General features: G+C 38.7%; 1 protein-coding gene across 1 annotated transcript in view; it reads right to left on the bottom strand.

The window, feature by feature from the left end:
- Positions 1-23,905, bottom strand: part of CNTN4 (contactin 4) — a 406,008-nt gene that overhangs the window by 336,261 nt on the left and 45,842 nt on the right. The window contains exon 4 of the mRNA XM_052644373.1: positions 18,129-18,304. Within this exon, the coding sequence (XP_052500333.1) occupies positions 18,129-18,304 (176 nt within the window). The remainder of the gene's footprint in view (positions 1-18,128; positions 18,305-23,905) is intronic.

Below are 23,905 nucleotides of genomic sequence, written 5' to 3'. Positions count from 1 at the left end.
CCAGTTTCATCCATCTCATTAGAACTGATTCAAATGTATTCTTTTTAATGGCTGAGTAATACTCCATTGTGTATATGTACCACAGCTTTCCTATCCATTCATCTGCTGATGGACATCTAGGTTGTTTCCATGTCCTGGCTATTATAAACAGTGCTGCGATGAACATTGGGGTCCACGTGTCTCTTGCAATTCTGGTTTCCTTGGTGTGTATGCCCAGCAGTGGGATTGCTGGGTCATAAGGCAGTTCTATTTGCAATTTTTTAAGGAATCTCCACACTGTTCTCCACAGTGGCTGTACTAGCTTGCATTCCCACCAACAGTGCAAGAGGGTTCCCTTTTCTCCACACCCTCTCCAGCATTTATTGCTTGTAGACTTTTGGATCGCAGCCATTCTGACTGGTGTGAAGTGGTACATCATTGTGGTCTTGATTTGCATTTCTCTGATAATGAGTGATGCTGAGCATCTTTTCATGTGTTTGCTAGCCATCCGTATGTCTTCTTTGGAGAAATGTCTATTTAGTTCTTTGGCCCATTTTTTGATTGGGTCGTTTATTTTTCTGGAATTGAGCTGCATAAGTTGCTTGTACATTTTTGAGATTAGTTGTTTGTCAGTTGCTTCATTTCCTATTATTTTCTCCTATTTAGAAGGCTATCTTTCCACCTTGCTTATAGTTTCCTTTGTTGTGCAGAAGCTTTTAATTTTAATTAGATCCCATTTGTTTATTTTTGCTTTTATTTCCAGTATTCTGGGTGGTGGATCATAGAGGATCCTGCTGTGATATATGTTGGAGAGTGTTTTGCCTATGTTCTCCTCTAGGAGTTTTATAGTTTCTGGTCTTACGTTTAGATCTTTAATCCATTTTGAGTTTATTTTTGTGTATGGTGTTAGAAAGTGATCTAGTTTCATTCTTTTACAAGTGGTTGCCCAGTTTTCCCAGCACCACTTGTTAAAGAGATTGTCTTTAATCCATTGTATATTCTTGCCCATTGTATATTCTTGCCTCCTTTGTCGAAGATAAGGTGTCCATAGGTGTGTGGATTTATCTCTGGGCTTTCAATTTTGTTCCATTGATCTATATTTCTGTCTTTGTGCCAGTACCATACTATCTTGATGACTGTGGCTTTGTAGTAGAGCCTGAAGTCAGGCAGGTTGATTCCTCCAGTTCCATTCTTCTTTCTCAAGATTGCTTTGGCTATTTGAAGTTTTTTTGTATTTCCATACAAATCGTGAAATTATTTGTTCTAGTTCTGTGAAAAATACCGCTGGTAGCTTGATAGGGATTGCTTTGAATCTGTAGATTGCTTTGGGTAGTATACTCATTTTCACTATATTGATTCTTCTGATCCATGAACATGGTATATTTCTCCATCTATTAGTGTCCTCTTTGATGTCTTTCATCAGTGTTTTATAGTTTTCTATATATAGGTTTTAGTTTCTTTAGGTAGATATATTCCTAAGTATTTTATTCTTTTCGTTGCAATGGTGAATGGAATTGTTTCCTTAATTTCTTTTTCTACTTTCTCATTATTAGTGTATAGGAATGCAAGGGATTTCTCTGTGTTGATTTTATATCCTGCAACTTTACTATATTCATTGATTAGCTCTAGTAATTTTCTGGTGGAGTCTTTAGGGTTTTCTATGTAGAGGATCATGTCATCTGCAAACAGTGAGAGTTTTACTTCTTCTTTTCCAATTTGGATTCCTTTTATTTCTTTTTCTGCTCTGATTGCTGTGGCCAAAACTTCCAGAACTATGTTGAATAGTAGTGGTGAAAGCGGGCACCCTTGTCTTGTTTCTGACTTTAGGGGAAATGCTTTCAATTTTTCACCATTGAGGATAATGTTTGCTGTGGGTTTGTCATAGATAGCTTTTATTATGTTGAGATATGTTCCTTCTATTCCTGCTTTCTGGAGAGTTTTTATCATAAATGGATGTTGAATTTTGTCAAAGGCCTTCTCTGCATCTATTGAGATAATCATATGGCTTTATTTTCCAATTTGTTAATGTGGTGAATTCCATTGATTGATTTGCAGATATTGAAGAATCCTTGCATCCCTGGGATAAAGCCCACTTGGTCATAGTGTATGATATTTTTAATGTGTTGTTGGATTCTGATTGCTAGAATGTTGTTGAGGATTTTTGCATCTAGGTTCATCAGTGATATTGGCCTGTAGTTTTCTTTTTTTGTAGCATCTTTGTCAGGTTTTGGTATTAGGGTGATGGTGGCCTCATAGAATGAGTTTGGAAGTTTACCTTCCTCTGCAATTTTCTGGAAGAGTTTGAGAAGGATAGGTGTTAGCTCTTTTCGAAATTTTTGGTAGAATTCCGCTGTGAAGCCGTCTGGACCTGGGCTTTTGTTTGCTGGAAGATTTCTGATGACAGTTTCAATTTCCGTGCTTCTGATGGGTCTGTTAAGATTTTCTATTTCTTCCTGGTTCAGTTTTGGAAAGTGGTACTTTTCTAAGAATTTGTTCATTTCTTCCACGTTGTCCATTTTATTGGCATATAATTGCTGACAGTAGTCTCTTATGATCCTTTGTATTTCTGTGTTGTCTGTTGTGATCTCTCCATTTTCATTTCTAATTTTATTGATTTGATTTTTCTCTCTTTGCTTCTTGATGAGTCTGGCTAATGGTTTGTCAATTTTATTTATCCTTTCAAAGAACCAGCTTTTGGCTTTGTTGATTTTTGCTATGGTCTCTTTTGTTTCTTTTGCATTTATTTCTGCCCTAATTTTTAAGATTTCTTTCCTTCTACTAAATCTGGGGTTCTCCATTTCTTCCTTTTCTAGTTGCTTTAGGTGTAGATTTAGGTTATTTATTTGACTTTTTTCTTGTTTCTTGAGGTATGCCTGTATTGCTATGAACTTTCCTCTTAGCACTGCTTTTATAGTGTCCCACAGGTTTTGGGTTGTTGTGTTTTCATTTTCATTAGTTTCTATGCATATTTTGATTTCTTTTTTGATTTCTTCTGTGATTTGTTGGTTATTCAGAAGTGTGTTATTCTGCCTCCATATGTTGGAATTTTTAATAGTTTTTCTTCTGTAATTGAGATCTAATCTTAATGCATTATGGTCAGAAAAGGTGCTTGGAATGATTTCGATTTTTTTTTTTTTGTATTTATCAAGGTTAGATTTATGGCCCAGGATGTGATCTATACTGGAGAAGGTTCCATGAGCACTTGAGAAAAAGGTGAAATTCATTGTTTCGGGGTGAAATATCCTATAGACATCAATTAGGTCTAATTGGTCTATTGTATTATTTAAAGTTTGCATTTCTTTGTTAATTTTCTGTTTAGTTGATCTGTCCATAGGTGTGAGTGGGGTATTAAAGTCTCCCGCTATTATTGTGTTATTGTTAATTTCCCCTTTCATACTTGTTAGCATTTGTCTTACATATTGTGGTGCTCCTATGTTGTGTGCATATATATTTATAATTGTTATATCTTCTTCTTGGATTGATCCTTTGATCATTATGTAGTGGCCTTCTTTGTCTCTTTCCACAGCCTTTGTTTTAAAGTCTATTTTATCGGAAATGAGTATTGCCACTCCTGCTTTCTTTTGGTCTCTATTTGTGTGATATATCTTTTTCCAGCCCTTCACTTTCAGTCTGTATGTGTCCCTTGTTTTGAGGTGGGTCTCTTGTAGGCAGCATATATAGGGGTCTTATTTTTGTATCCATTCAGCCAGTCTTTGCCTTTTAGTTGGGGCATTCAACCCATTTATGTTTAAGGTAATTATTGATAAGTATGATCCCATTGCCATTTACTTTATTGTTTTGGGTTCGGGTTTATACACCCTTTTCGTGTTTCCTGTCTAGAGAAGATCCTTTAGCATTTGTTGGAGAGCTGGCTTGGTGGTGCTGAATTCTCTCAGCTTTTGCTTGTCTGTAAAGCTTTTGATTTCTCCTTCATATTTGAATGAGATCCTTGCTGGGTACAGTAATCTGGGCTGTAGGTTATTTTCTTTCATCACTTTAAGTATGTCTTGCCATTCCCTCCTGGCCTGAAGAGTTTCTATTGAAAGATCAGCTGTTATCCTTATGGGAATCCCCTTGTGTGTTATTTGTTGTTTTTCCCTTGCTGCTTTTAATATTTGTTCTTTGTGCTTGATCTTTATTAATTTGATTAATATGTGTCTTGGGGTGTTTTGCCTTGTGTTTATCCTATTTGTAACTCTCTGGGTTTCTTGGACTTGGTGACTATTTCCTTCCCCCATTTTAGGGAAATTTTCAACTATTATCTCCTCAAGGATTTTCTCATGGTCTTTCTTTTTGTCTTCTTCTTCTGGGACTCCTATAATTCGAATGTTGGAGCGTTTCATATTGTTCTGGAGGTCTCTGAGATTGTCCTCATTTCTTTTAATTCGTTTTTCTTGTTTCCTCTCTGATTCATTTATTTCTACCATTCTATCTTCTATTTCACTAATCCTATCTTCTGCCTCCGTTATTCTACTATTTGTTGCCTCCAGAGTGTTTCTGATCTCATTTATTGCATTATTCATTATATATTGACTCTTTTTTATTTCTTCTAGGTCCTTGTTAAACCTTTCTTGCATCTTCTCAATCCTTGTCTCCAGGCTATTTATCTGTGATTCCATTTTGATTTCAAGATTTTGGATCATTTTCACTATCAATATTCGGAATTCTTTCTCAGGTAGATTCCCTATCTCCTCCTCTTTGGTTTGGTTGGGTGGGCATTGCTCCTGTTCCTTTACCTGCTGAGTATTCCTCTGTCTCTTAATCTTGGTTATATTGCTGTGTTTGGGGTGGCCTTTCTATATTCTGGGAATTTGTGAAGTTCTCTTTATTATAGAGCTTCCTCACTGTGGGTGGGGTTGTATCAGTGTCTTGTCAAGGTTTCTTGGTTAGGGAGGCTTATGTTGGCGTTCTGGTGGGTGGAGCTGGATTTCTTCTCTCTGGAGTGCAATGGAGTGACCAGTAATGGGTTATGAGACATCAATGGTTTGGAGTAACTTTGAGCTGCCTGTATATTGAAGTTCAGGGGTGTGTTCCTGTGTTGCTGGAGAATTTGCGTGGTATGTCTTGTTCTGGAACTTGTTAGGCCATGGGTGGTGCTTGGTTTCAGTGTAGGTATGGAGGCATTTGATGAGCTCCTATTGGTTAATGTTCCCTGGATTCAGGAGTTCTCTGATGTTCTCAGGATCTGGACTTAAGCCTCCTGCTTCTGGCTTTCAGTTTTATTTTTACAGTAGCCTCAAGACTTCTCCATCTATACAGCACCAATGATAAAACATCTAGGTTAAAGATGAAGAGTTTCTCCACGTTGAGGGACACCCAGAGAGGTTCACTGAGTTACACGGAGAAGAGAAGAGGGAGGGGGTAGTTAGAGGTGACTGGAATGAGATGAGGTGGGATCAAAAGAGGAGAGAGCAAGCTAGTCAGTAATCACTTCCTTATGTGTGCTCCACAGTCTGGACCACTCAGAGGTATTCACGGAGTTATACAGGGAAGAGGAGAGGGAGGAAGTAGACAGAGGTGGCCAGGAGGATAAAAGAGGGAAATGAAAAGGAGAGAGACAGATCCAGCCAGTAACCAGTTCCTTAGGTGTTCTCCACCGTCTGGAACACACAGAGATTCAGAGTTGGGTAGAGAAGAGAAGGGGGAGGGAAGAGACAGAGGCCACCTGGTGGAGAAAAAGGCGAGTCCAAAGGAGGAGAGAGTGGTCAAGCCAGTAATCTCACTCTCAGGTAAAATTGGGTAGTGAAGCTTGGGTTTTTAAATGTACAAAATTGACAACAAAAACCAAAAAGCAAAGATTAAAAATCTAGAGTAGAGGTTGGATTTTCAAAAATACAATATTAAAGAAAAGAAGAAGAAAAAGAAAAAAAAAAGCCACAAGAATTAAACAACAACAACAACAACAACCACACATAGACTATATATGGCATTTGCTTTAAAAAATAGGGTCTTCTTTTTTGAAAAGTAATCGTAGGTTATAGAAACAAAAATTAAAGGAGAAATAGAGGACTTCACAATTTTAAAAAGTTAGAAAAAAAGAAAAAACAACCACTCAACAACATCAACAAACAACAACAACAACAACAAAAAGAAACAAAAACAAAAGAAAAAGAAAAAAAAGAACGATCGTAAAACTAGTAAAGGTATTTCTGTGACTTTCTCTGGTGTTGTGGGCAGTGTGGGGTCACTTCCAAGGTGGTTCCCTCTGTTTAACTTCTTCTGTTTGCTGGTCTCTTCAGTGTCTGATTTCCATCCTGACACAGGGGGGGTGGTGGTGGACACTTTTTTTTTTTTTTTTTAGGCTCACTTGTTCAGTCGTGCTTTGGGGAGGGAGGGATGCTGCAAACAAATAACACTGTCGTGTGCACGCAGTGTCTCAGCCCCGCTGGGCCTGCCCCTGCTCGCGGTGCACAAACCGCTCAGGCTCTATGTTGCTCCGCCAGGAACTGTCTGAGGCTGGCCCTAGGCTGCGTGCACCTCCCAGGTCTAAGCCGCTCAGGTTCGGCACTCAGGTAGCCCTCAGAGGCGCAGATTTGGTTGGGACTGCTTTTTGTGCCCTTCCCAGGTCCCAGTAGCACAGGTGTGTGGCGAGCGTGGTCGCTGTGACTTATCGCCTTTCCTGTCTCTGCTGCTCAGTTTTCTGGGTGTACCACTGGCGCCCCTTGTGAGGCAGATGGTGACTGTCCAGCACCCCCAGAAGTCTTAGCAGAGAAGCCTGTTTGCAGTTTGTTAGGTAAAGTCTCTCTGGGGCTGCGATTGCCCCCTTCCAGCCCTTACGGCTCTGGCTGCCTGTCCCTGGCAGGGGATGGTCTGCAGCTGGCTATTTCCGTTCCGTCCTTTGTTCTGTGCGCGGTCCTGGCGGTGTCTTATGTTCGAGCTTTTCGCATGGTAGCTATCCCACAGTCTGGGTTGCTAGCCCAAGTTAGTTCGTTTTGGTTACATGTAGGGCGTTCCTGCCCGATTCTTAAGAAGCACTGCAGCCCGCGCCTCCCGCTCCTCCCTGCCCTGCCCCCACTTGCTAGTGGTGGATGCAGGCTTCTGCGCTGCTTTTCCACTGGGGGCTTGTAATCTGTTGGTTTTAATTATTTATTTATTTTTCCTTCCTGTTATGTTGCCATCTGTGCTTCCAAGGCTCGCCACAGACTCGGCAGGGAGACTGTTTCCTGGTGTTTGGAAATCTCTCTTCTTTAGATTCCCTTCCCAGGATGGGATTCCCTTCCCAGGACGGAGCTCTCTCCCCACCTCCTTTGTCTCTTTTTTCGTCTTTTATATTTTTTCCTACCTGTTTTTGAAGACAATGATCTGATTTTCTGGGTGCCTGATGTCCTCTGCCAGCATTCAGAAGTTGTTTTGTGGAGTTTGCTCAGCGTTGAAATGTTCTTTTGATGAATTTGTGAGGGAGAAAGGGGTCTCCCCATCCTATTCCTCTGCCATCTTAGGACTGCCTCATCTTTTGGTAAATTACCATTTTAAACCACTACAAGTGGTCAATTGGATTTTGAATTTGAATCTTAATCTGTCACATACAAACTCTTGGAAAAGAATGGGATACTATTCTCTATGTTGACACCTCCTCCCATTCAATTCTGTTTCTACTTTCAATTATCTGGCAACACCTAATTGATGATTGACCAAATATTCTTAGAATGCTTCTGAATTAAAAAAAAAAAAAAAAGAACTCTGTATTCATTGATTCACTCATGTACTACTCAGAGAAGGCAATGACAACCCACTCCAGTACTCTTGCCTGGAAAATCCCATGGACAGAGGAGCCTGGTAGGCTTCAGTCCATGGGGTCGCTAACAGTTGGACACGACTGAGCAACTTCACTTTCACTTTTCACTTTCATGCATTGGAGAAGGAAATGGAAACCCACTCCAGTGTTCTTTCCTGGAGAATCCCTGGGGCGGCGGAGCCTGGTGGGCTGCCATCTATGGGGTCGCACAGAGTCGGACACGACTGAAGTGACTTAGCAGCAGCAACAGCATGTAGTACTCTTTGTCACCCAGATACCAAATTGGACTGAGTTATTGTGTATATAATAAACAAATTTAGTTAGCTAGTATCTCTACGTTACTGAAGAGCTTCCCTGATAGCTCAGGGAAGAATCTGCCTGCAATGCAGGAGACCCCAGTTCTATTTCTGGGTCAGGAAGATCTCCTGGAGAAGAGAAAGGCTATCTACTCCAGTATTCTGGCCTGGAGAATTCCATGGACTCTATAGTCCAAGGGGTCTCAAAGAGTTGCACACGACTAAGTGACTTTCACTTTCACTTGACTTGCATACATTACTGAGTATCATGGAAGAGGGAGAAAGCAAATGAGAGTAATGCTGTATACTTGTGAATTTCAATTATTTTTTATATCAAAATTCATAACTGCCTACATCACTAAGAATCAACAGCACACCCATGTACTGACTAGTTATAAAGTTTATTTTATGAAATTTTCAATAGACACGCACTGTCACCAGTAATGTCTCTTTAGTATTATAGTAGGTGGCAAACAATCTTAAAGGAAACCAACTCCGAATATTCAGTGGAAGGACTGATGCTGACGTTCCAGTACTTTGGCCACCTAATCTGAAGAGCTGACCCATTGGTAAAGACCATGATGCTGGGAAAGTTTGAGGGCAGGAGGAGACGGGTGCGACAGAGGATGAAACGGTTGGATGGCATCACTGACTTAATGGCATGAGTTTGAACAAACTCTGGGAGTTGGTGAAGGACAGGGAAGCCTGGTGTGCCTCAACCCATGGGGTTGCAGAGAGTTGGACATGACTCAGTGACTGAACAATTAAGTGGCAGAAAGCACCTACTAAAAACAGTATTTCAGAAACTCAGCAAATTTTGGTTTGAATTCTTCTAACTACTCAAATGAGAAAATGTCATTTTTTTTAATGGAGCATAAAAGCCCTTCATTGATATATGTTAGCAGCTTTGCCATCCAAATATTTCTTAGTTAAGATTTAATTGACCTAAATATTTACAAATTATTTATCCAGTCATCCATCAACATTTTATTGCTCAGAACAAAAGTTTGCCTATTTAAGCATCCTTTCTAATTAAAAATCAGTCAAGTCAGTCCTGGGTTTGGCCATCTATCAAAACCCCAGTTATTGTTCTGATTGCATATTTCATTCTTTGGCTATGAAAGATAAACTAATTATTGGATATTAAAAGCAATGAACATTTGAAATTTACTGTGAATACACAATGATCAAGGCTCAAAAACCATGTTGCCAAAAGCCTCAGTCAAGTACAGTACAACACTCTAATTTTAACACATTAATCTTTATTACTATCATTGCCACAATTGTCAGATGGTACTCAAGGAAAACTCAGACAAGGCTCACTATAGTCCCCACAAGAAGAGTCTTTTTCAGTGATGCTTTCTGATCATCTACTGCTCATCAATGTGATCTTTTCACCATAAAAAGCATTGACTGCCACATAACTGATAAGTTAACTGAAATTAATCTCAGAATGGATTGCTTCATTGATGTATCTTATACATATATAGAGAGAGGTCATAGAAGTAGAACATGGGGTGTTTTTTGCACCCTAAGACTCTCTTTCATATATTATCTTCATCCTTCCTTTTTTCTTTCCTTCCTTCTTTTATTTCCTTCCCCATAATACAAGCTCAGGAGGTAGATAGGCAGGGTTTGAATAGTGTACCAACCTAGTGTCTTTTCCTACTTCATGTAAGGTACCAACAGAGTTCAGTATATCCATCGCTTCCTTCAAAAGAACACCACCTTGCCATGGCCAAGACAGCAGGCAGGGGACTGACTTTTGCTGAGTGACTTAATTTTACCATCAGCAATTTGGAGGTACTTATGTATGAATTATAGTCATCCCCAGCAGGAGATGATGAGTAGCATAAGTCTTTTGTTCTGAAGATCCAAACTGTTGTAAAATAGCTGAACTTCTTCCAGGAACAAGGCCCCAAACAATGTTTATGAAGCAATCAGTCTGACAGGCTAAAATCTGGAGTTATTGGATTAGTCTCTTGGAAGCTCTTCATAATAATCTACATTTAAAGTACATCTCTTTCTCATGTCGGGGAGGAATAATATGGGAGTAAAAGAAAAAAATTTATGATAATATGTCATTTACTGCTTGGGGATGTAAAGTTTGCCAACCCACACTTATTTATCATAAAACATCAATATTCAGAATGTTTTACAACCTAGCAATAAATTGGAAATTTGCATATTAACTTTTAAAGAAGAAATATTGTTATTAATTATTCTCATTATGGAACCTGAAACCAATCATATTAAAATTAGAGTCACAAATATATTCATAATTGTGGTATACACATTATGGTTTTAGATATTAATGGTAAATCAACATTATGACAACATCAAGGAAGCCTATAATTAAAAAACTAAAAACAAACAAAATAATAATGAAGTCTATGAAAGGTTGTAAACATATGTAGAAATCAAGTTTGTGTCTACAAAAGAAACATTTTACTAACCACGCACATCTATAGTTTCAACATGAATTCCATGAGAAACAGTAGTTTTAGCTGTCATAGGGGAACTACACCTGTTATCTGCCCAAAAGTAAGGTGGCCAGATTCCGATGCTGGGTCCTCTCCCTTTCACTGCACCCTTGGTTAAAGTTAGCTCATTTCACTAATCTGCAGATTCTTAATCTATGAGATAAAATTAATGCCTATACTTCTTCAGGTTATGTTGAAAACTAAATGGATGCTTCCAAAGTGCTTAGCATAATCTCTGACGTGGAGTAATTAAATCGTAATAAAAAATAATAACAGCTAACATTTATTAATGTGTGCTAGACAATAATCTAGGAGTATTTTGTTGTTATTCCCGTCGCCTAGTCATGTCCGACTCTTTGCAACCCCATGAACTGCAGGACACTAGGCTTTCCTGTTTCTCACCATCTCCTGAAATTTGCCCAAGTTCAAGCTATTGCTTCCAGCCATTTCATCCTCTGACGCTCTCTTCTCTTTCTGCCCTCAATCTTTCCCAGCATCAGGGACTTCTCCAATGAGTTGGCTGTTTGCATCAGATGACCAAAATACTGGAGCTTAAGCTTCAGCATCAGTCCTTCCAAAGAGTATTCAGGGCTGATTTCCCTTAAGACTGACTGGTTTGATCTTGCAGTCCAAGGGACTCTCAAGAGTTTTTTCCAGGACCACAGTTTGAAGGCATCAATTCTTTAGCGCTCTGCCTTCTATACGGTCCAGCTTTCACAATCTTACATGACCACTGGGAAGACCATAGTCTTGACTATACAGACCTTTGTCAGCAAAGTAATCTCTCTGCTTTTCAACACACTGTCTAGGTTTGTCATAACTTTCCTGCCAAGAAGCAATCGTCTTCTGAATTCATGTCTGCAGTGATTTTTAGAGCTCAAGAAGAGGAAATCTGTCACTACGTCCACCTTTTCCCCTTCTATCTGCCATGAAGTAATGGGGCTGAATGCCATGATCTTACTCCATTTTACGGATAAAGAAACTGAGGCAGAGAGAAGGACGCTGTCCCAGGTCACAGGGTTATAGAATAAACAATTTCAACCGAGGTACTCTGACCTCAGGACTTGTGTTCTTATCTCATATACCTAACCTCTTAATAAAGGTTAGTTGTTATTCTTATTTTTAAAAGACAGAAAAGAAGTGGAAAATAGGGGAAAGAGAAGAAAAGACAGATGAAAAACATAGAGGCAGCTATTTCATCATTTTTTCATGTTAGGAATCATTCTGTGCTTTTACTAGGAATTATTCTCATGCCTTAAAATTTAATCTTCATAACAATCCTAAAAAAGAAGTATTGGATGAGAAGTCTCAGTTCTAGCAGCAGTATAAAACACACAAAGTGGAAGGGGGCAATGGACAACACTGCACTCTATTTAAACTTAGGCAAAAGAGTATCTCAGTTTCTCAAGCCGACATCCACAAGTTTTAAAATAGTGACTTGGATATTTTGTAAGCCTGTAAGTGTGTATTACTTTTAAAATCCATATCTATATGTCAGAGAACAAAACTGCCCTGTTGACTAACTGTGCAAGGTGATTCTCAAGCAGATTTGGGCTGGTATGGTGGTGCTAGTGGTAAAGAACCCACCTGGCAATGCAGGAGACATAAGAGATGTGGGTTTGATCTCTGGGCTGGGAAGATCCACTGGAAGTGATTGTGGCAACCCACTCCAGTACTCTTGCCTGAAGAATCCCCATGGACGGAGGAGCCTGGTGGGCTACAGCCCATAGGGTTGCAAACAGTTGGGCATTACTCATGCAACTGAACACATATGCCCACTTGGTTGCGAAGTGGGTGGTGAGGATGGTGGAGCTGGAGCACTTCATTCTATATAGATACAGCCCCTGAAAAAATCCCCACCATGAAGCAGTGAAAAATAATAAACTGAAATTCCTTCCAGTCCTGGTCTGATCTTCTGATTCAGTTGCCTACCTAAGAACTGAAGAACAACCAACTTGCTTTTCCCCTTGCAAGGTGGAGAGCTGAAAGGAAGTTGCTAAACACTTTACTGAAACTATGCATAATCTCAGGCCAGGTTTTGAGGATACAAATCAACTTCAGTGGCGTTTTTGATGTGCTCAGTGCATGAACTTTTTTATTAGGCTAAGGCCTCCTGACCCCAAATACCCTTATCTGGAATTAGGATACTAACTGTCTTCTCCACAAGCTCAAGGTAGAAATATTTGCATCCATCTCCAAAGCACTACCAAAGGAGCATCAGAAAGTCCTTGAACAGAGTGGTTCAACTCATGTCCCACACATGGCCTGATGACTTTAACATCCAATCAGTGACAGATAGAGAAGTGGTTGCCCCTGGCTTAATATTGCAGAGGATGGAAAACAAAATGTCCTCCAAGTTACATTACAACACTCTACGTTCATGAAAATGTCCACACCTCATCAATTGTGCTGTGCCTGTTTAATCAAGGAAAGATTTCTGTCCTGAAGATATTGAACTAAGAAAAGTGGAGGTCCTTAGAGGCATCACCTCCATTAACTATAGTTTTTGCTTATGTGAATTAATTCATTTTTTAAATGCTGAATACAAGAGATTACCAAATTCTGTCTATGAAAGCAGCATGATAATATTTTAAAAATAAACCATAATGATATCAACCTTATAAGAGTGTCATACAGATAAAATTATAGAAGGTATATAAATGAGATTTGAAGGTAGAACATACTAGATAAAGATGGTGAGTTTTTTTCCCTTATAAATCAAAGTGAATCTAAAGCAGACACAGGACAAGGTGCCCCAGATTAGGAACTAAACCTGCTGTTCTTTGGCTTATACTTATTAATTATGTAAATAACAGTAATGCAGTTATTTCAATATTTAATTTTTTTTAAAAAGATACAAGTCAGGAAAACATTAAGGTCCATTTCAGCCATAAAATCATTTAATTAAAACTGAAGAAATAGTCTCACTTGTGTATTACTGTGCAGTAAGTATGATCAAAAGAAAATATTTTTTTTCCCTCAATGATTATGAAAATGCTTGGGGAGAAAGCAAACATTCAGTAACATTCAAAAGATGTGATTGTCATACTTTACCTCATGTCACTTAAAAATAGATATTTTATTCTAAACAATTAAAAAGAATTTTTGAAGAGAGTCAATGTCTTTTAATTTTTTTTTTAATTTAAAAAGGATAGAAAAGAAAGATCTACAAACTACATTAATAATCAAGGTGACAGACTCTAGAAAGTGACTACAAGAGAAAGGGTGCAAGTTTACAAAAAATATGTATCATCCCCCAAATAAATTTATACATATATTTTCTTTGTGGTATCACTGAATAGGTAATTGATAAAGGAATTCCTTTATTCCTATATATAAATCATTCTAGACTCTGGAGATACAGAGGGGTCATGGAGAATCCCAGGGACAGGGGAGCCTGGTGGGCTGCTGTCTATGGGGTCACGCAGAGTCAGACATGACTGAAGTGACTTAGCAGCAGCAGCAGCAGAACTTAGATTATATTAAAGGGAGTCGAATGGAGAGAAAAAAGAAATACACAAAATTGTTTCATGTCATGGTAAGTCCTAATGATTGAAAAAGATGCTGTTATGTAGAAAAGTAGAGGGCTACAAGAAGACAGACAGAGGACAGGAGAAGAAATGCTGCTGCTGCTGCTACTGCTAAGTCGCTTCAGTTGTGTCCGACTCTGTGCGACCCGAGAGAGGGCAGCCCACCAAGCTCCTCCGTCCCTGGGATTCTCCAGGCAAGAACACTGGAGTGGGTTGCCATTTCCTTCTCCAATGCGTGCAAGTGAAAATTGAAAGTGAAGTTGCTCAGTCATGTCCAACTCTGTGCGACCCCATGGACTGCAGCCCACCAGGCTCCTCCATCCATGGGATTTTCCGGGCAAGAGTGCTGGAGTGGGATGCCATTGCCTTTCCTGGAAGAAATGCTAGGAACTGCTTTTTCAGAGACCGTGTCTAGGTTAAACATGCTGCTACTGCTGCTTCTGAGTCGCTTCAGTCGTGTCTGACTCTGTGCGACCCCATAGATGGCAGCCCACCAGGGTCCCCCGTCCCTGGGATTCTCCAGGAAAGTACACTGAAGTGGGTTGCCATTTCCTTCTCCAATGCATGAAAATGAAAAGTGAAAGTGAAGTCGCTCAGTCGTGTCTGACTCTTAGCGACCCCATGGACTGCAGCCTACCAGGCTCCTCCGTGCATGGGATTTTCCAGGCAAGAGTACTGGAGTGGGTTGCTATTTCCTTTGCCAATGCATGAAAGTGAAAAGTGAAAGTGAAGTTGCTTAGTCATGTCCAACTCTTAGCGACCCCATGGAGTGCAGCCTACCAGGCTCCTCTGTCCATGGGATTTTCCATGCAAGAGTACTGGAGTAGATTAGACACGCGTGCGTGCTAAATTGCTTCAGTCCTGTCCAACTCTCTTGCAGCCCCATGGACTGTAGTTCGCTATGATCCTCTGTCCATGGGATTGTCCAGGCAAGAATACTGGAGTAGGTTGCCATGCCCTCCTCCAGGGGATCTTCTCAACCCAGGGGTCAAATCTGCATTTTCTGCACCAGCAGGCAGGTTCTTTACTACCAGCGTCACCTGGGAGGCCCAGGTGAGACATGGTGCTATGGAAAATTTCTCTTGGGAGGTCATATCTCATTTGAGAACAGAAAATCATAGGAAGTGAGCATGTGAAGGATCCGGAGAAAAGCAAATAAGGCAGGGAGAGTGAAAATATCAAGGCCCTGGTGCAAAAGACCATTTGTCATCTTCAAGAAATGAAAATGAGACTATGGTAATGAATTTGAGATTTATTCTAAGTGCAGTACAAGGTGTAATGCAGGAAAGTGGAATGATCTCATTTACATGTTTAAAAGATTACTCCAGCTGTTTTATGATAAATGGTTAGGGAAAAGCTAGAGAAGATGCACAGAGAGCAGGTATAAGCGGATGTGTAGAAACAGTACATCTTGATTTCCACCAGGCAAAGGTCCTCATCACTCTAAGAACAAGTAGGAGAAACGGGTACAAGTGTAGCATGTTCAGGTAAATTTGTAGCTAACTGAACAAGAGTATGTGAAGGATATTGATTTATAAATTTAATCTCATTTTAGTGGACATTCTCTACTGGCAGGCTGCCCTGTCCAGGTCAACATTTTTTATCAATTATTTGAATGGACACACACTTATCACATTTTCTGCTACACTGAACGAGAAAGATAATCAATACGCCAGATTTTTTTTAAAAAGATTTTAAACTATTTCAACTGTGATGGAACAAAGGGTCACTACTCAGAAGGTGAATATAATAGAAGTAAATATAATATTCTGAATTTAGGTAATAAAATAACATGATTGGGGAGCTCTAGATTAATAGCCATTCATGAAAAATCAATCCTCTGAAATAAAGTTGAAATATGAGATTGGAACTTTAAAAACAAAAACAAAACCAGTGAGTATCATTGTCAGTCCCATTCGCCAAAAGAGAGGCTAATTTCATAGGATACTACTGTTCCCACTGTCCTCTGCAAAGGTCAAGATACATGCATAGAATTAAGTACATTTCTAAAGGGTCACTGCTTGATAAATAATTGAGTGTAATTGTGTTGTGAAGAAATTGGTTGTGGATTAAGTACCTAGAGAAGAAAATAAATATGGGACAGGGAGTATGACCATATTTTCAGATTTGAATCCTAACCAAAATGATAAAGTACCAGAAATTAAGATGAGAGATTTAAATACCTACTTCAATTTCAAGGAAGAGATATTTGAACTTGTTTTTGTGTTTTTGCACAACTAGAGCAACTACAGTTCAGGATGCTTTGTAATGAACAGAGAAGTTCTCTGTCTTCAGAAGTTTTCAAACTGAATGATTATCAACCAAGGATTCTGAGGGTTGTAGAATATTAGGCATGAAGAGTGGGGAAAGCAGAGTAGATGCCAAACTCAGGCCACTCAAATGCAAAATGAGTGAGAGAGCTTTTACTTTGGCTGAACTGTCCTATTTAAACGTGCATCCGACTCTTTATGGCCCCATGGACTGTAGCCCACTAGGCTCCTCTGTCCATGGAATTTTTTAGGCAAGGATACTGAAATGGGTTGCTATTTTCTCTTCCAGGGGATCTTTTCCATCCAGGGATGGAATCCACAGCTCTTGTGTGTCCTGCATTGGCAGGTGGATTCTTTACTACTGTGCCACCTGGGAAGCCCCTGTTTAAATGACTGTAGCTGAATATGAGATTCTGTCTTTCCAATATTTTTGGTAGTAGAAATGTATGGACTTTTACAAAAGGAGAGTCTTAAGAGTTAGTAATTTATGTTTTAATTGTCATAAATTAGAAAAACGAAAAGTTGCTCCTGGTATGTTAATCTCTTTTCTGATGCTATTATTGTTACTATTTTTTAAAATTTCCTACACTGTGAAATCCAAAAATAAAAGAAATTTAATACGGAGGTTTCCCTACTCTAGGAGTTTATGATCATTTTTTAAAATGAATACAAGAAAATCTCCTTGTTAAATATAAATATTAGATTTGTGTTAAACCAAGAGAAATAAACACCTTGGTTCTATACCACTCAATCAGATATACCCTCCTTTTTTTTTCTGCTCACCTTAGATTGTTTGGAAGACTACCTCAGAAGAAATTAAAAAATAAAATAATCCTGGAGTTCCATATATACCTAATACTTAGAAAACTATTTCTCAATTAATAAAAATGCCACCAAATGGCAATAATAGATTAAGCACTGGGTATTAGGTATATTTGGTGTTGAGTTTCCCAAGAAGATTTTATTAATGAGACTATTTTACAGTGTTACTGCCAACAGATTTTGTAATTAGGAAACCTTTGACATTAATGCACCGCTATATGAGTTGGGATTTTACACAAGGAAACATATAATCATAAGCAAATACATAAATGCTTTAAAATACAGCTGAACAGCCATCCTCTAAGGCATCTATTTTAAATGTGTACTAACTGCTCCTGCCCGTGGATTTTACTTTCAACTTGCTATTTCTAAATTCCACTATTTTTCCATATGCTCACAAACTTTTATTAGGCAGTAGTCTTAAGAGATGGCAAATTCGTTTTTGAATGTTCTAAACCAGAAATGGAAAAGGTAAAGCTTTGATTGTCTCTACTTTTTGTTTATGTAATGGCTTTCAAAATGTCTCTTTTCTTTCAAAGAAGAAAAAGAACTAGAGAATTACAGGATTAATACACTACCAAGGTTTTCTTTTCCAGCTGTGAACTTTGTGGCTAAATCATTTCGTACATTGATTATTAAGTTACTGGCAGTTCCATTGCTTGCTTATACACACTCTCCTTAAAATGTGTGTGTGTATAACCTGTGTATATGTAAACTTTATGTGTATAAATTTGAGTGCATGTGAATTTATGTGTATAGAGCATGATATAACCAAGTTATCATATAGTCAAACTATCTCAACCCTTTTAAGTTCAGAAGAATACATCTTCCCATTCAGATTTACCATTTATCCCACAAAAAAGATATTTTGCAAATATTACAAAAGGTAAAGAAGACCAATATGATAAATTGAAATCTCTTTGATCTTTAAGATAAACTGCTTTAAAGGTTGATTGGTACAATGGCACAAAAATTCAAAGTCACATTTGCAATATGATATAATTGCTACTTACAAGCAAACTGAAGCTTTGCTTCTCTGCTAACAATTGTCCCAAACGAGTTTGTTGCTATGCACTGGTACATTCCAGCATCTTGGGTTTTATTGGGGTTATTGATCAACAAGCTGCCTTCAACAACACTGTAGCGGAAATCCATACCAATGTCAACATCTGTTCCGTTTAACTTCCACCTATAGTATAAAAATGCCAGTAGATAAAGTTTGGTAATATTAAACAATATTTCTGAATTGTCTAAAATATATATAAAAAAGCTACAAATAGCATGAAATATCATCTGTGACTTTTTTTTTTAAGCATGGTAAAAAAAAATTAGAAAAGCTCTACATAGAAATGGTGTCAACACAAACGTTTATGACATGAGCACATCCTTTTTAGGTAAACTGATATTAAAATTTTAACACCTGTTTTTATGACTATTTACAGTGCTAAAGACACTCCACTCCTTTTTTTCTTTTTTGGAAATTTTCCGTAGCATCTTGTATAAGCATCTTCAAATAGCACTCCTCAGTAAAAGTTCTTTTTCTGGTTTGCAGTCATTCTTTAATAGGTCTATAGAGATAACAGAATACCCCACTTTCGGGTAGTTGGCTGAGTATTTGATGAAATTGCAGCAGATTTGCTTTGACTTGGTCCTTAATATGACTGAAATGGCTGACTACAAAGCAGAGGAATTCTATTGATTTAGAGCTGTCTTAGGAACCAAACTAGCCTTAACCGTGTATCACTTTGAAGATCTCCTTAGCTACTGGCACTCAAACATCAATCAACCAGCCCAATAAACTGTAGATCAGGCCATTAGGTAACAGACACAAAGAGGGTTTTCTTGTTTGTTTACTCAGATCATCTAAATCTGAGTACACAGTCTGGCCCAATAAATTAGTTTTAGTAGGACTCACACATTTAAACAGCAAAACTTCAGTAACTAAATCTACTTATTGTTTCCTTTCTTCTTTACTAAACAGCCAATAACATTCCAGAGAGCTTATTTTAACCAAAGGGCCTTTCAGTAAGTTGTTTTAATATGTACAAACTTTCAAACTAATATAATACAATGACTGTCTTGTTTTTTCCCTCTTCCTTCCCCACTATCCTACATAAAATATTGGCTTGACCAAAAAGTTCATCTGGGTTTTCTCATAACATCTTACAGAAGAGCCCAAATGAACTTTTCGGTTAAACCCAAATCAGGTAACGAAAACAGCATAGTCAGAGTAACTGAATTATCATCAACAGTTTCCTAGGAGCATTCACCCTAGGGGACTAAAAATAAAGCAAGACTAGAGCACAAAGAAAATTGATCAGAAGCAACAACAGGATTAAAGAGTGAGAATCAGTCATTTTATTTCCTTCAAACCAACAAATAAAAAACACAATATTTAAATGCACGCATATACATACTCTTACGTATCAAGTACTCTTGCCTGGAGAATCCCATGGAGGGAGGAGCCTGGTAGGCTACAGTCTGTGGGGTCACAAAGAGTCAGACATGACTGAGCGACTTCACTTCTCACTTTCACTATATACATATATACTCACTGTGCACCGTCTTATAACATTCTGGGGCACTCGGGCTGGTGTGCATTGTGTAAAAGGATTTAAATGAAAAAATGAAAGGTCAGTTACTTTCAGATTTTGGATACTGGTTATCAACAAAAACACGTTAGGGTGAGTGCTTTTTTTCCACCAAGATGTCTCTCACACTGCAATCTTAAACCACACGTTTTCTAATGAAGTCTTCCTCAGTATCCTTGGTCAAGATAAATCACAGCTCCCCCCAGCCTCCTACGGAATTCTCCTTACTTGTTTAGGTGGGCATTCTGCCTTCACTTTAGATAGTTTGTCTGTATCAAGTCCTGTCAGTCACTTAGAACTTGACACTCAAAGTTCTCAATCAATGCTGTGGCATTTCACTAAATATTTTACTTCTTGGCTGGATATTTTAGCTGTGTGCGTACACAACTTACGAAGCATCCTAGCCTACCACAGCATCAGTTCAGTTCAGTCGCTCAGTTGTGTCCGACTCTCTGCGACCCCATGAATCGCAGCACACCAGGCCTCCCTGTCCATCACCAACTCCCGGAGTTCACTCAGACTCACGTCCATCGAGTCAGTGATGCCATCCAGCCATCTCATCCTCTGTCGTCCCCTTCTCCTCCTGCCCCCAATCCTTCCCAGGTGTATGTTTGTTCATGTCTGTGTCTTTGAAAAGTGAAAATATAGAAACGGGCTGGGGAAGGTGGACCTGATCGAGAAATGGAACATAACTCTTTGTGTGTTTGTTTATAAGAAGATGGGTATTAGAAATTGAAACTGTTCTTAAGCTTGACAGTAATTCTGTGTTCTGACACAGACAAGAAAGTAATAAGCAATAAAAAGAGAACAGCCAGGTTATATCCTAGCAGGTCTATATGCTCATGAATCTCCAGAGCTGACTGCCTGCCCTAGATATTTTTTGAGTCAGCTGGTCACATCTCTATCATAACTCTCACTTCAAATGATAGTGGAGCAATTTAACATGACAAATCTAAAAGCTCAAAGAGGAAATTGCAATATAATGTGAGCCACAAGCAGAGTATGGAACTTGGGAATGAGACCACGTGAGTCTTTTTAGAAAAGTCTTTGTAGGGAGAATGAGAACACCTCTGCGGGTCTGTCTACACATGTCATCTCAACTTAAATGTTCTGTAGAAAGTCCATTAATCTCCTTTATTACCCGCTTTTACGTACAACGCATTATTTAGAAAATAAAGCACTTGCTGTGAAATGCAGCTGAGTCTCCTTTACAAAGCCCTATACCAAGTTTTATTGCAATGCAGTCACTATTCATTCCAGTTGAACGGGGACTGCACTGAATTCCTTATCTTATTCCATACTGAAAGTCTTGAAAAATTCACAATTTATTTTCAGTGTTTGAGGAGTCTTTTAAGAACTGGTCATAGAGAGGTATGCTTATTTGGCACACAGAGATTTTCCCAAGGGCCAAGACAAATGGGTGAGTCTCATAAGCTGATTTCTGCATCACTTGGGGCAACACAACACCACCCTCTTCAGAGGAGGGTCTGTGCACAACCAAACACTGTGAAGCTCTGGAAGGTACCATTTTCAGATCTTAGTGGGAAGCTATCTATGGGATGTATTGTAGCAAAACATCCCCTTTTCTTTGTTCACTATTTCAAACTGGCAGCTAAGAAGGGGAAGGACCTTTCTGACCTGGAATCTGTAGTCTGCAAACCAAGCTGAATACTAACTTCACAGTCAAAGTACTTCCATCGTGTACTTGACCATCCTTTCTGACAGGAAAGGAAGGCTGAGAGCCATAGGTAATGTCACATTTCCTCAGGGAACTTTAATACAAGGCAAGTGTGCACAAGTCAAAACTTCCTAAGTTTTTCTGGGTCTGAGTCAATCCTTTCAAAATTGAAGGGCAGGAAACTGGAAAGATAAGGCTCTGTTCAGGGAATAAACACAAAGAAGAGAGGCCAATCAGGGTGCTTGAGGGAAAAGCCTAATGGCGAAGACCTCCATGGAGAAATCACCTTGAATTTCTCCCCCTCAAAGTCAGCCTGAGCCCAGATAAAGTTCAGCAAGAAAGATGTTGAAAATATTTGATCTCTCCATTCTTTCTCTTGCGCTTTCCTTCAACAAAAGGGAGTTTTTTTAGCTCCTAGGTACCAATGAGCTATTATTCCATGAGAAACTGCTGAAAGTATAATAAAGGAAAAGAAAGTACACTGTAACCAATTCCTAGGGCATGTGATTAAAAGTTTTCTTCTCAGTGTTTCCCAGCAATCTTTAAAAACATAATAGGTTTCTGTTCCTCTGCTTGTTTTAAATAACAAAGCAAGCCCCTATATCTAGAAACACAATGCTACAAAGGCAGAGTTAATTAAAGGTCACACTTTGGGGAGAAACAAAGCAGTAACTTGCCAAATTCTGCTGCAAATTTTCTTTTCATTTATTGCTCACATTTGAACTTACACTTGGTGATGTACTAAAAACTGGGGGCCATTATATCATCATTTATGTGTGTAGGAACATTTTCCTCTTCCATTTATTTATTTATGTATTTTTACTACATTAAGCATTAAAAAAATATTTGATATAGCTTTGAATTCAACTTAATATAGGGAGAATAACTATATATTCAGATGTGTCCAGGGCAGTTTTGGGTATAAACTTATTGTCCTAGAAAATGATTAACAGTGGCCTTTCGCTCTCATAAGTGTCCTGGTTTGGATGATAAATACATGTTCATCCTAATTATATGGTCTATTGGAGAGGATATTTTTTTCTTTCTACAATATATTTCCTTTTTCCATCCCTATGACAAAAGATCATTAGCCCTAAATTCAGTTAAGTATATCCTTTTCTGGGAAACTTTCATTGACATGCTCCCTCTCTTTCCTGAAGCAGACCTTCTTTCCTCACGATACCCTAGAACCTGGACATCTTTTTCTCACACTTAACCTTGTACTTCCTTCTCTAGGCACTCACCACCAAAGCATACTACTTGAACATGTAGTTTATTCAGATTTGAATTCTTCAAACCTAGCATGGTACTGGAACATTGCAGCTGCTTAATATGGTGGTCTAAACACCTTTCCTAAAGGATGTATTTTTTAGAATCCTAATATACACCCTAGTTCAAAGCAGAACTACCATGAAGGAATCTTGTGTGGAAACCCTACATAATTCAGCCAGGGTCATTCCTGAGTCAACTCCATGGACTAGATTTCAGCCTGAAAAATCAGTGAAATGGTCCAATGAATAATGCTATGTTTGATGAATAAATGAACTGGCACACAAACTAAATTGTAAAATAATTTCTACTATGTTAATGCCACCATCCTTCCAATTTGAAAAGTATCTCCCTCAGCTCAAATTCTTCCTCTGTAACTCTTGGATGATTCCAATCTCTTCTTCCCCTAAACTGTGATACATATGCCATATATTCTTTTGGTTTTCACATACTACCACATAGTGATTATTAGCTTAAGGTTTATATCATTAAATGTGAATAGAGACAAAATTATATTTATAAGATACATGTAAGTTACAAAGAATCACAGGACAGTAAAGATCTCTAAGAAACAGAATATTATAACTTTTGAAGTCTCCTATTTCCATTTTCACTCCAATCATTTCCCTCTGAATGGTGCGTGATAACTCCAAATTTTTGCTATTTCATTCTTCTGATTTTCTTTATGATTTTATCATGTATGCTAGTATCCTTAACCGGAGAAGGCAATGGCACCCCACTCCAGTACTCTTGCCTGGAAAATGCCATGGATGGAGGAGCCTGGTAGGCTGCAGTCCATGGGGTCGCGAAGAATCGGACATGACTGAGTGACTTCACTTTCACTTTTCACTTTCCTGCATTGGAGAAGGAAATGGCAACCCACTCCAGTGTTCCTTCCTGGAGAATCCCAGGGATGGGGGAGCCTGGTGGGCTGCCGTCTCTGGGGTCGCATAGAGTCGGACACGACTGAAGTGACTTAGCAGCAGCAGCAGCAGTATCCTTAAACAACTACTCTATCTTACCTGCTTTGGAACTTAATAAATACAGGATTGTACTCTTTGTATTTTTTTGTGATTTGCTTTGTTTACTCAAAGTTATGTTCCTGTGATCGTGTTGTTGTGGCTCTAGTTCATTCATTTTCACTACTTCATTGGGTTCCCTTGTATGAATATGCCAGGTTATATTCAGTATACTACTTATGCTAAATTTGTTCTTGCAAATTTCTGTCAATCTGATGAGTTTGAAAGAGTCT

This window comes from Budorcas taxicolor, chromosome 1 (assembly GCF_023091745.1).
Source record: "Budorcas taxicolor isolate Tak-1 chromosome 1, Takin1.1, whole genome shotgun sequence".
NCBI classification, from domain to species: Eukaryota; Metazoa; Chordata; class Mammalia; order Artiodactyla; family Bovidae; genus Budorcas; species Budorcas taxicolor.
This window is presented reverse-complemented; position numbering and strand designations above follow the sequence as displayed.